Below are 14,606 nucleotides of genomic sequence, written 5' to 3'. Positions count from 1 at the left end.
TTTACTGTTTTTACTTGATGTCCTATCAACAGCCAGCGACATTTAGGAAATTACCAAATTAAGGAGGTGATGAAGTGTGGATAAAATACATGGATCTAGTCATGCAATAGCTGGCAACTGCCCCACACGCCGATATTCTACCGGTTACTATCAATGTCATTATATCCACCCCTTGAATCTGTCATACCAAAGCTGAAGGCTGTGTGTGTAACAACAAATGAACAGGTGGTTTGGTCCCTTGATGTACATCAAAAGAATTGCATAATGGTACACAGAATGGCTTTGAAGTTGAGTGTGTTTCTTTTAAGGAAGTCTCTTGCATGCCTGTGATATGTCAGTTCTTCCACCTGAACTGCCTTCAATTTTACATGGACAAAGTCCAGAGGTTGATATTATGACAGTGATACTAACCCCTGGAATATCGAGGATGCCCCACACTCAGATTTGGCAGGCTAGTTGATATATAGTCGATATTTGAAAACCTCCACCACTCAGCTACTGAGATGATTGACGTGCACTTGTGGTCTTATAACAATCACATTTTTTCTTGTTATGATGATCAAAGATATATATCAGGTCAACTAGTTATGGACTTGGGCGCTGTGGTGGCTGAGTGGTTAAGATGTTGCGACATATTGCCACAAGTCACCTCCACCTCTCGATCGATCATGAGTTTGAATCCCATGTGGTTTAGTTGTAAGGTACTGACCTTAAGCCGGTGCTTTTTCTCCTGATACTCTGGCTTTCCTCCACCATAGACCTGACACATCCTTAAATAACCCTTGCTGTTGATCAGATGTTAAAATATTTAGACTAATTTGTTAAGGATTTCATTCTCTGTCTGCCTTAGGGTTTCAAACTTATGTTGTGTCTTTAATGTCACTTTTAGATGTGTGCATAGATAAATGTACAAAAAAGTGAAGAAGGTATGGATTTAAATGGTATTGAGGACATTGTATTACAGTAAAATATGTTTTTAACAATCACGCTTACAACAAATTCATAGTAGTAATTTGTATTCTTGGCCAAGGTTCCTATAATGTGTATGTAGTAGTTGCCCACAGGGTTTTATAAGGGTTACCATGTTTTACTGAACAGTCTTATTGAGATATTGATGAAACAAGCTTCTGACAAATTGACCCAACACTCATTAAGATATAAAGGATTGAATGTAACATCACAAAAACGTGTTTATTGCAGGTTTGACCTATGCCGCTATACACTATTATCAGAAAGTACTGGACATGAAGCCAATTTTAGATGATCCTGATGTAAGTGGTGTTCTCCCTAAACATTCAATAATTTGTCATTTTTAGAAACCGGATGATTTATTATTTGTTGTAAACATTGTTGTCGTTACCATTAGAAACAACATCTATCGAGGAAGGGCATAATAATCCTACCAGCTGATCCTTTATCATGTTCATTATTCCTTCCCTGAATATCTATCTTGACTCTATGTGTCTAGTATAAACTTACAAGTCCAGCATTTGTTAAGGACTCTCTGTGTTCATGACTGATAAGATTAATGTGGAAGTTCTTCATTTAAAATTAGTAGAACATGTTAAAGTATGACCTCCAAATTGCCAGGAGGAAACAACTTTACTTTTCTCTCACCAGATAATGATTTGTCATCAGTTTAAGCGATAGGTTATAACAGATATTGCACACACTAACCTTTTAAACTGGGCAAAATGATTATCTTGTAATGAACATCCTTTTCATCCTTTTTTATATGTGAGCAAAATGATAGTTTCATACCTTATAGGTATTGTGCCTTTTACTGAAATAGTATGATAAATGCCTATTCAGCCTTCCTGTGCCTTGTTATCCCCCGCGAAACGCGTTTGCGGGGGATATTGATTTGGGCTCTGTCCATCCGTGCATCCGTGCGTCCGTCCGTCCGTGCGTCCGTCCGTCTGTCCGAGTATCGTTTCCGGGCTATAACTCCTAAACCGTTCAACTTGGCTACACGAAACTTTCTGTACATGTTAGGCTAGTGCTCTAGTTGTGCCTTTTGCTAATGGGAACCTTTCATTTTCGATACTTTTTTTGTTACCATGGAAACTTATTAAAAAATACCATATTATTAAAGTTTCCTTTCTATTCCGGGCTATAACTCGAAAACCGTTCAACTTGGCTACACGAAACTTTCTGTACATGTTAGGCTAGTGCTCTAGTTGTGCCTTTTTCTAATGGGAACCTTCCATTTTCAATACTTTTTCTGTTACCATGGAAACTTATTAAAAAATACCATATTATTAAAGTTTCCTTTCTATTCCGGGCTATAACTCGAAAACCGTTCAACTTGGCTACACGAAACTTTCTGTACATGTTAGGCTAGTGCTCTAGTTGTGCCTTTTTCTAATGGGAACCTTCCATTTTCAATACTTTTTCTGTTACCATGGAAATTTATTAAAAAATACCATATTATTAAAGTTTCCTTTCTATTCCGGGCTATAATCGAAAACCATTCAACTTGGCTACACGAAACTTTCTGTACATGCTAGGCTAGTGCTCTAGTTGTGCCTTTTGCTCTGTTCAAATAGTTAAACCTACATGGATGACAATATCAAGATTTAAACTCTTAGTTACAATGAGCTTCATTTATTTTATGTTTGAGCTTTCATACACAACTGGGCGCGGGGGATAATGCCAAGCTTTGCGGCTCCTTGTCTGTCCTTGTCTGTGCCTTGTATATGCCTTGTCTGTGCCTCATTTGTGCCTTGTCTATGGCCTTGTCTGGGCCATTGTCTGTGCCTCGTCTATGCCTTGTCTATGCCATTGTCTGTGCCTTGTTTGTATATTGTGTGCGCCTTGTATATACCTTGTCTGTGCCTTGTCTATGCCATGGTCTGTGCCTTATTTGTATCTTGTATGTGCCTTGTCTGTACCTTGTGTATGCCTTGTCTGTACCTTGTCTGTGCCTTGTCTGTGCCATTATCTGTATCATTGTCTAAGCCTCATTTGTGCCTTGTCTTTGCCTTCTCTGTACCTTGTCTGTGCCTTGTATATGCCTTGTCTGTGCCTCATCTGTGCCTTGTCTATGACCTTGTCCGAGCCATTGTCTGTGCCTCGTCTATGCCTTGTCTATGCCATGGTCTGTGCCTTGTTTGTATCTTGTGTGTGCCTTGTCTGTAACTTGTGTGTGCCTTGTCAGTACCTTGGGTATGCCTTGTCTGTACTTTGTCTGTGCCTCGTCTGTGCCATTGTCTGTTTCATTGTCTAAGCCTCATTTGTGCATTTGTGCCTTGTCTGTGCCTTGTCTGTGCCCATGTATGTATGTTTGTGCCTTTTCTGTACCTTGTCTGTACCTTGTCTGGAACTTGTGTATGCCTTGTCTGTACTTTGTCTGTGCCTCGTCTGTGCCATTGTCTGTGCTTTGTTTGTACCTTGTCTGTACCCATGTATGTATGATTGTGCATTTCCTGTACCGTGTCTGTGTCATTGTCTGTGCCTTGTCTGTACCTCATCTGTGCCTTGTCTATGATATTGTCTATGCCAGACTGTGCCTCATCTGCAACTTGTCTGTGCCTTGTCTGTGTCTCGTCTATGCCAAATGTCTGTGCCATTGTCTGTGCCTTGTTTGTACCTTGTCTGTACCTTGTCTGTGCCCATGTATGTATGTTTGTGCATTGTCTATACCTTGTCTGTGCCTTGTTTGTACCTCATCTGCACCTTGTCTGTGCCTTGTCTGTACCTTGTCTGTGTCATTTGCTGTGCCTTGTCTGTACCTCATTTATGCCTTGTCTGTGGTTTTGTCTGTGCCTTAACTGTGCCTTTTGTATGATATTGTCTGTGCCGGACTGTGCCTCGTCTGTAGCTTGTCTTTGCCTTGTCTATAACTTGTCTGTGCCTTGCCTGTAACTCGTCTGTGCCTCTTCTGAGCCTCATTTGTGCCTTATCTGTACCTTGTCTGTGCCTCGTCTGTACCTTGTCTGTGCCATTTTCTTTGTCTTGTTTGTACCTTGTCTGTAACGGTCTGTGCCTTGTGTGTGTCCATGTCTGTATCCCCTAATGTTAACCTATTATGTTACAGGGTATCCTAGACCTGACCTATGAAGCTGCCTACAATCTGGCCTTGATCTACCAGAACAGTGAATCACATGACCTGGCTGCTCATATAGTCAACAAGTACCTGGTTATATGAACTGTAAGTCTAGTTGTTTTTTCTTATTATACCTCCCTCCAACCTTCTCTAACTCCTGCAACAAAGTTAGAAGGGAGAGGGGTTATACTGGATTTCAGGTTGTTCATTTCAGTCTGTGCCACATTGATTGACCAACTACTCCTCCTGAACTATTTGATGGATTGTAACAAAACTTAATGTCAGAAACCCTTCCACAGTACTAATATGTGTAATCTATATCGGACCAAGATACCTTACCTTTTTCAGAGTTATGCCCCATTGTTACAAAACTTATTAAATGGCTACTCCTCCTAAACTACTGCAGGGATTTCAATAAAACTTTGTGGCAATAATCCTTATACAGTGAAGATGTGCATAATCTCTGTTGGAACATTAGGGTTGGGGGGCGTTTTGGGGATGTAGGTGGGGGATTTAAGTTGGCCTCCTGTACAACAGTTCTAATTTCTGTTAGAAGTGAAGGACAATGATGGGTGTTGTTCTATTTTGCTACACATCATTGTCAACTGACAGTTCATCTCTTTCTTCATTCTTCTGGTAACAGTCTAAAATATCCTCTGAGGCCTAAGGGTGGGCCTGCTGAGATATGGGGTGATGGATATGCAAGTTTGCTAAAATAAATGACTTTGATCAAGAGTAATGTCACATGGGTAAGATTTTAAGTTTGCATTCTCAATAACTGATATAAAGAGTCCATGGATAGATAGTTTCTGGAGTTGAAAGATTACCATTTGTTCAAGTGGAAGATTTTTATTCAAGTTTGCACTTGTTTAACTTGCTCAATCGAATATAGTCAACAGACCTAAAATTTCCTTTAGCATGTATGAATATAGGACAACATTATATGAAAGAACTTTGTCGTCATAAGATTACTGGGATCAGATATGTTTTAAGCTTATTTTAAAAATTAGATGTAATTCAGCCCATTAATTTAGGTCTCTTATATCAAAATACTTGATATGGATAATCTTGATAAAAATTATTAAGCTGACAAAAAAATAAAAAAGAAGAAAAATGAAATATTCTTGTGAAGCACTCGTAAGCTTTCTTCAGCTAATAGTGAGGTTTATTATTGATAAGAGATTGGGATTGAGGATGATTGACTGGAAAAAAAAGAAATTACAAACGGGTGAATAAGAATGTGAATTATGTGTCTTATCTAAGTTAGCAGACATTGCATACCGTATTTTTGCGCGTATAGTGCGCACCCGCGTATAGTGCGCAGGTACGTTTTTGAGTTTCATTTTGGAAAAAAAAATATTTACAAAAAAAATCTGTTTTTGTATCTTCGTTCACAACATTTTGCATTGCCTCCAAACACTTTTGAAGAACAAAATCAAACGGTTCTTATTGTTTATCAGTGCTTAAAACAACCTTCTGTTCATTAAAATTAACTGGCGAGAGGAGTTTGACACGATGATTGACACTTTGTTTACACAACGGCAGGCCTAAGCCTAGTTAGCTTGTGAATTGCCGGTGACACTATAATGAGGATATCAACAACGATGGTTCTACAATCAAATAATTAACCATACCTTGTGTAATTCCAAGTGGTATCAATCAAGTCTATTGTGTATCTGTTCGGCATTTAGATTTAATCATTGTCCAAGATATTAGCTGGAAAGCCGACTGAGTAGGCCAATCAACCACAGGTGGCCGCCATATTTGATTACTGACTGCACGCTTCCGTATTCTCAATTATTATCCCCCGCGAAACGCGTTTGCGGGGGATATTGATTTGGGCTCTGTCCGTCCGTCCGTGCGTGCGTCCGTCCGTCCGTCCGTCCGAGTATCGTTTCCGGGCTATAACTCCTAAACCGTTCAACTTGGCTACACGAAACTTTCTGTACATGTTAGGCTAGTGCTCTAGTTGTGCCTTTTGCTAATGGGAACCTTTCATTTTCGATACTTTTTCTGTTACCATGGAAACTTATTCAAAAATACCATATTATTAAAGTTTCCTTTCTATTCCGGGCTATAACTCGAAAACCGTTCAACTTGGCTACACGAAACTTTCTGTACATGTTAGGCTAGTGCTCCTAGTTGTGCCTTTTTCTAATGGGAACCTTCCATTTTCAATACTTTTTCTGTTACCATGGAAACTTATTAAAAAATACCATATTATTAAAGTTTCCTTTCTATTCCGGGCTATAACTCGAAAACCGTTCAACTTGGCTACACGAAACTTTCTGTACATGTTAGGCTAGTGCTCTAGTTGTGCCTTTTGCTAATGGTAACCTTTCATTTTCGATACTTTTTCTGTTACCATGGAAACTTATTCAAAAATACCATATTATTAAAGTTTCCTTTCTATTCCGGGCTATAACTCGAAAAACCGTTCAATTTGGCTACACGAAACTTTCTGTACATGTTAGGCTAGTGCTCTAGTTGTGCCTTTTTCTAATGGGAACCTTCCATTTTCAATACTTTTTCTGTTACCATGGAAACTTATTAAAAAATACCATATTATTAAAGTTTCCTTTCTATTCCGGGCTATAACTCGAAAACCGTTCAACTTGGCTACACGAAACTTTCTGTACATGTTAGGCTAGTGCTCTAGTTGTGCCTTTTGCTAATGGTAACCTTTCATTTTCGATACTTTTTCTGTTACCATGGAAACTTATTCAAAAATACCATATTATTAAAGTTTCCTTTCTATTCCGGGCTATAACTCGAAAACCGTTCAATTTGGCTACACGAAACTTTCTGTACATGTTAGGCTAGTGCTCTAGTTGTGCCTTTTTCTAATGGGAACCTTCCATTTTCAATACTTTTTCTGTTACCATGGAAACTTATTAAAAAATACCATATTATTAAAGTTTCCTTTCTATTCCGGGCTATAACTCGAAAACCGTTCAACTTGGCTACACGAAACTTTCTGTACATGTTAGGCTAGTGCTTAGTTGTGCCTTTTGCTAATGGGAACCTTTCATTTTCGATACTTTTTCTGTTACCATGGAAACTTATTAAAAAAAACCATATTATTAAAGTTTCCTTTCTATTCCGGGCTATAACTCGAAAACCGTTCAATTTGGCTACACGAAACTTTCTGTACATGTTAGGCTAGTGCTCTAGTTGTGCCTTTTTCTAATGGGAACCTTCCATTTTCAATACTTTTTCTGTTACCATGGAAATTTATTAAAAAATACAACTGGGCGCGGGGGATAATGCCAAGCTTTGCGGCTCCTTGTTTCAATTAGTATTGAAATCAGGATGATATCTTACAGAACCATTTCAAAAGATAGTAATAAGAGTAAATTTTACAGTCATACCATCATTTACAGTGCCGATTGGTCAGTGTTAATGTTGGAAGGTATTAGTTTCGTATTTAATTTCCTGGCTCTGCATGTGGGATTACACTCACTTCCGTAAACATTTGCAAGTTTAAAAGTTTTCACATGCTGGAGAAACTTATTTATAAGGTAATCTGTCTAATGTGACGAATTAATTACACACTTATACATCGTTTCAAGCTCCAGGCTATATTCATTTAGCCATTTAGATTTGGAGATACCTTACTGAAGATTCACGATCGTAACATGAATCCGGTCATGAACACACGTGCTCTCAAAACGGACTTTCAAGGAATTAAAGATAAAAATTTCAAGAGATGTTTTCCTTTTATATTGAATATATGCATTGACCATTGACTTAAAGATCCAAGTATTTAATCATAATTACACGACAACGTGTACAAAATGTTACTGCATAGCTCGGACCTGCCGGTCGGTGATCATAACCCAGGACCTGGCCATGCCTTGTACCTGCGTATAGTGCGCACCCCCAACTTTTCACTTGATAGATTATGAAAAAAAGTGCGCACTATACGCGCAAAAATACGGTACTCTGATAACAGAAACACTGTATTGTGGATTATGTGCCTTATCTAAGTTAGCAGACAGTGCATACTCTGATAACAGAAACACAGTATTGTGGATTATGAGCCTTCGGCAAGTTCAAATGTGAAAGTGACACATTGTGTATCCGGTAGTCTTAAGGGAGAGTTTTGAAAATCAAAAATTGATTTTGCTTCATATTATATTTTCTGTAATCTACAAAACATTAATTGATCATTCATAGACTTAGGCAAGAAACATGTTACTTAAAGTATTTCAAAAATATTTTTGAAATTAAATGCTAACATTTCATGAGTCAAGCAGTTGTCTTATATAATAACAGCTATGAGCTGCATGCAGCATAACCAGTACATTAAATGTAAATAAGGTTTTAAACTTTTGATGCATACCCACCTGTTAAGATGACATGATGAATATTCTAAATTACTGTTATTTGGTCAACTTTATTCATTTGAATAGGGTACAAAATGATTATACATAATAAGTCTTTTAAATAGGTAGGGACAAATTGAACCTTTGTAAAGGATTTTGGCTGGCATGCACTCTGCAAGCCTCACTAATATTTGCCCTTTTTGAATCTGTTTTGGTTTCGTTATTATGTTGTTAATTGTAAGTTGTACATGTATGTCTGGTATGTAGTGATAAGTATACTGGTTTTCTGTTATAATACTACTTACATTTGTTTGCTGGTAGCAATATAAAATACTAGCTATATTAGATTTCTGCTGCTAAAGAAAGGCACTGGCCTTGTTAGATTTTGAGACTGTTGCATAAGATTACAAGTACCTATAAGGAGGTAAAGTCTTCAATGAGCCTGTTGATCTATTGAACAAGCACAAGTGCTCGTTGTTTGTCCAAGTTAATTAATGAGTCTGTCTATCCTAACATTGATTTTCTTGTGGGGCAATTACAGTGTTGACATTTAGCGCTGGTACCGCTGGCTAATCATTGATTGTCTGGCCTTTATCTCTCTCTGTGTCCTGTTGCATTAGCATCATCTCACAGAATCTCAGACATCTGCCTCAGCTTACACTCGCTGAGGAATTATATTACTGTGTCATTACATTATAATGGAATTTGTTTGCGTCATTTGTAAATTTTGCTTTCATTAGTAGCTGTATCAGTGGCGATGAGGGTGGAAACAGTGGGGTAGTGGTTAAGATGACCTAAAATATCACCGCAAGCCCTCTATCTGTGCGTTGAGATTTGAATCCTGTTTGAGGCAGTTGGTTGGGGTGGATGGGAGGGGATGTTTCTCACTTTGTAAACATGGCATGTCCTTTATTGACTGTGGCTGTTACAAGGATGCTTATTGGGTCAAATATGGAAACTCTGAAGGGACCATGGCCACAAGCCCTTCAGCTCTGGGATGCAAGTTCAAATCCCATGTTGGGCAGTTGCCAAGTACTGATTGCTGGTTGGTGGTTTTTCTCAGGGTACTCCGGTTTTCCTCCACCATCAAACCTGGCGCGTTCTTACATGACACTGGCTGTTGATAAGACATAAAACTAAACAACCCAGAGGCAAACTCGATGTGACAAATTCATTATGAACTAGTCTTCTTTGTCCTCAAAGATTTGTTATAACCCTGGTTTTTTATATACAGAAGAAATCAAAGATTTATTATAACCCTGTTTTTTTGTATACAGAAGAAATCAAAGATTTATTATAACCCTGTTTTTTGTATACAGAAGAAATCAAAGATTTATTATAACCCTGTTTTTTTTGTATATAGAAGAAATCAAAGATTTATTATAACCCTGTTTTTTTGTATACAGAAGAAATCAAAGATTTATTATAACCCTGTTTTTATCCCCCCACCCAACGAAGTTGGCGGGGGATATACAAATTGGTTCCGTCCGTCAGTCCGTACGAATGGTTTCCGGAGCATAACTCTAAAACCAGTAGAGATATTTACACGAAACTTCATACACACATTGGTCTTATGGTCTAGTAGTGCCTTTTGCTATTTTTAGGTTTTCATTTTTTGCATTTTTTCCGTAACCATGGAAACATTGCTGAAAATATCATATTTTTGTACCAGGTTGGTTTCTGGAGCATAACTCTAAAACCAGAGGAGATATTTCCACGAAACTTCATAGACACATTGGTCTTATGGTCTAGTAGTGCCTTTTGCTATTTTAAGGTTTTCACTTTTTGTACTTTTTTCTGTAACCATGGAAACATTGCTGAAAATGGCAGATTTTTGTGTAAGAACCGTTTCTGTAGCACAACTCTAAAACCAGCAGAGATATTTCCATGAAACTTCATAGACACATTGTTGTTATGGTCTAGTAGTGCCTTTTGCTATTTTTAGGTTTTCATTTTTTGCACTTTTTCCGTAACCAAGGAAACATTGCTGAAAATATCATATTTTTGTAGCAGGTTCGTTTCCGCAGCATAACTGGAAAACCAGTTGAGATATATGCACGGAACTCCATAGGCACATTAGTCTTATGGTCTAGTGCCTTTTGCTATTTTAAGGTCATCACTTTTTGTACTTTTTTCTGTAACCATGGAAATATTGCTGAAAATGGAAGATTTTTGTGTAAGAATCGTCTCCGGAGCACAACTCTAAAACCAGCAGAGATATTTCCATGAAACTTCAAAGACACATTGTTGTTATGGTATAGTAGTGCCTTTTGCTATTTTTAAGTTTTCACTTTTTGTGCCTTTTTCTGTAACCATAGAAACATTGCTGAAAATATCATATTTTTGTAGCAGGTTCATTTCTGGAGCATAACTCTAAAACCAGCAGAGATATTTCCACGAAACTTCATAGACACATTCTTTTTATGGTCTAGTAGTATCTTTTGCTATTTTTAGCCCACCATCTGATGATGGTGGGCTATTCAAATCGCTTTTCATCCGTGGTCCGTTGTCTGTCCTTCCATCCTTCCGTCCGTCCGCCCTTCCGTCCGTTTACAATTCTTGTTACCGCTATTTCTCAGAAAGGACTGAAGGGATCTTTCTCAAATTTTATATGTAGGTTCCCCTAGGGCCCTAGTTGTGCATATTGCATTTTGGTACCAATCGGTCAACAAAATGGCCGCCAGGCAGCCATCTTGGATTTTGACAATTAAAGTTTGTTACCGCTATTTCTCAGAAAGTACTGAAGGGATTCTTTTCAAATTTCACCTGTAGTTTCCCCGAGGGCCCTAGTTGTGCATATTGCATTTTGGGACTGATCGATCAACAAGATGGCCGACAGGCTGCCATCTTGGATTATGACAATTGAAGTTTGTTACTGCTATTTCTCAAAAAGTACTGAAGTGGTCTGTCTCAAATTTCATGTGCATGGTCCCCAAGATCCCTGGTTATGCAAATTGCATTTTTGGACCAATCGGTCGACAAGATGGCCGACAGGCGGCCATCTTTGAATTTGACAATTGAAGTTTGTTACCGCTATTTCTCAAAAAGTACTGAAGGGATCTGTCTCAAATTTCATATGCATGGTCCCCTAGGTCCCTGGTTATGCATATTGCATTTTGGTACCAATCGGTGAACAAGATGGCCGACAGGACACCATCTTGGATTTTGACAATTGAATTTTGTTACCGCTATTTCTCAGAAAGTGCTCAAGGGATCTGTGTCAAATTGCATGTGCAGGTTTCCCTAGGGGTTTAGTTGTGCATATCGCATTTTCGGACCAAAAAGTGAACAAGATGGCCGACAGGCCGCCATCTTTGATTTTGATAGTTGAAGCTTAATTTAAAATTGTTACCATTTTATCTCAGAAAAGCACTGAACTGATCTGTCTAAAATTTTATATGTAAGTTCCCCTAGGACCTTAGTTGTGCAGATTGCATATTCAGATTGGTCAAAAAGATGGCTGACAGGTAGCCATCTTGTTTTTTTATAATTGAAGTTTGTTACTATTATATATCTCAGAAAGTACTCAAAGGATCATTCTCAAATTTCATATGTAGTAATATGTAGTAAAAGTTTGAAAAGCAGAGAAAAGATCCCTCTTTCCTTTGTCAGACATAGATCATTCTTTGGTGGGAGCCAAGATCCCTCTGGGATCTCTTGTTTGGTTTTCATTTTTTGCACTTTTTTCGTTACCATGGAAATATTGCTGAAAATATCATGGTAAATAGTAAATGTTACTTTGCAAAACTCCACCCATCTTTGTGTATATAGTCTAATATAAATGTCAAGGCTGTATACCTGATTCAACAATTGCAGCCCCGCTCTACTTGAATTATACTCCATCTCATTCTTTAGCTCAACTTCCTTTTTCCTGTTTTTTTTTCATACACATAAGTCTTCACAATCAAACTTACTTCAGCTTTGATATCTCCATTGGCGGGGGATCTGAATGACTATGTCCTTGTTTTGTATACAGAAGAAATCAAGGATTTATTATAACCCAGTTTTTTTTGTATACAGAAGAAACACAATCAGATGTAATAGTGGAAAATGAGGCTTAACATGGCACCAAATATAGGAAAAGATTTTTTCTAATAAACACAGTCATTACAGACACTGGATATTAAGCTCTCCACAGGAAATTAAACTGTATCATTGGTTGCCTGTAGCAAGAATATAATAACCGGGCTTTATCTCGCCACAATAGATCAATGTTCTGTGTGTAAAGCCAACTAGGTGGTAAGTCAGCTTAACGTGATGGGAAAGTCACCTTGAAGAAAGCAACACTAAAGACACAATCAGGGTTATTTAGATAGAAGAAATAGTCCTTTCCATTGCTAAGAGTTTTTTGCCCACATGCAGTATGCGGTAAGTCTGTTGCTTCTTTAGCATCAGTGATTTTTACGTTGAAGATGTTGTGATGAAGCTGACAAGACTTTACACCAGTAATCCAGACTGTGTTATCACATTGGCCTGATGGTCAGTAAAAATCTTCCACACCATATTACTGATAAAACATATGACTGACTTGGAGACAAATAAAATCACCAGCAAAGGTCATAAAGGTGAACATTTGCTTTGATTAGTTGAACATCCTATTAATAGTCAGGGTCATTCAAGGACGTGCCAGGAGGACAAGAAAAGCCAGAGTTCCTGTAGAAAAACCAGCAATTATATGAAACTGTCCCATATAAGATTCAAACTCATAACCCCGGGTTGGTAATATGTTGACACATTGTAAGCACTTGCCTACCGCGGCTCCCTTCATAAAGGGTCAAACACTGACATAGTATTAGGGAGATAGTTGGAAAATATACCTAGGTAATTGTATAATCTATTGTTGGTGCTGTGAAATACTGATTAAAGTTTAAGGCATCCTAGATACTCCAGGGGTTCCAATCAATTACGATTGGGAGACTACAGAGAGAGTGGCGACCAACTTCATAAGTCACATGGTCAACCGAAGTGTACCGTTATATAATTCTTTTGATGTGTATCAAAAACTTAATTACCTGTTCTGTTACCTCAAGTTTTACTGTGAGATAGTTCAAGGGTGTAGAGATCGTAAGTGATCGGAACCCCCGGAGTATCGAGGATGGGGTTAAGGTAAAAAAACCTACTTGCATATTCCTCTGCATTGATTTCTGTGGGGCTTTGTACAAAGTCAAAGTTCTCCTTATCTTTGACAAAAACAAAAATAATTATTCATTGATTTGCATATTATCCTGGCCCCAGAATCATAGAACAGTTTTAGACTTACTGGTAAGTTTTTGCGGTGCCAATAAAAAATAACACATTTTTATTATATCGTTAGTGATTGGGGAAGTCTAAGAATAAGACAGTTTTAGACTTACCTAGTGGGCAAAGAAAAATGGTGTTTATAGCAAAGTAGTCTCTATACACTACCATATTTCTAATGTGATGAAATTGTCCATTTGGAGCCGTTGCATTGTTGATAGGATTTACTCAGCGCAGTTCTCATAATAAATTAAATAATCTCTCTCTATTTTCAAACCTAGAAATACACATATCGCCAAGACAAAAATTATCAAACAAAATTTAAGTGATTATTGTAATATTCTAGAGATGGGTGACAAGTCTACATTAACATAGTGATTAAGAGAGGAGACATGACACTTAAAGTGTTGGACCTGTAGATAGATATTACGTGTGTATTGATTTGGTGAGAGGGGGATCGAAGGCTTATATTAAGGACTGTATGTGTGTAACGAGGTGGGGACTACCATTATACAGCCGACAGTCTGGTGTGTGACACAATACTGCCACTGATCTGCAGTCAGAAACAGTCTCTAAATCTCAGCAGCCACATTCAACAAGCTAGAGTGCTTGGAGGTTTCTGTGATAGTCACCATGGAATAGAATTTTATATAGGTAAGGTGCTGATTTTCTCCAGGGATCATAGTAACTTTATTACAGGTAAGGTATTCTTTAGGGATCAAAATACCTTAAGTATAGGTAAAGTGCTGATAAAAAAAGCCTGATATTCTCTATGGATCAAAATAATTTTAGTACAGGTAAGATATTCTCTAGGGATCAAAATAACTAATACAGGTAAGGTGCTGCTATTCTCTAGGGATCAAAATAACTTAAGTACAGGTAAGGTATTCTCTAGGGATCAAAATAACTTTAGTACAGGTAAGGTGCTGCTATTCTCAAAGGATCAAAGTAACTTTAGTACAGGTAAGATGCTGATATTCTCTAGGGATCAT

General features: G+C 37.9%; 1 protein-coding gene across 1 annotated transcript in view; it reads left to right on the top strand.

Moving 5' to 3' along the window:
* The window catches only part of LOC138326460 (general transcription factor 3C polypeptide 3-like), a 70,091-nt gene that overhangs the window by 36,541 nt on the left and 18,944 nt on the right, over window positions 1–14,606 (top strand). Inside the window, 2 exon segments of the mRNA XM_069272562.1 lie at window positions 1,201–1,271; window positions 4,040–4,153. Coding sequence (XP_069128663.1) covers window positions 1,201–1,271; window positions 4,040–4,150 — 182 coding nt within the window. The 3' untranslated portion in view covers window positions 4,151–4,153.

Source organism: Argopecten irradians, chromosome 6 (assembly GCF_041381155.1).
Source record: "Argopecten irradians isolate NY chromosome 6, Ai_NY, whole genome shotgun sequence".
Taxonomy (NCBI): Eukaryota; Metazoa; Mollusca; class Bivalvia; order Pectinida; family Pectinidae; genus Argopecten; species Argopecten irradians.
Note: the sequence above shows the minus strand (reverse complement) of the source record. Positions and strands in the feature narration are given on the sequence as shown.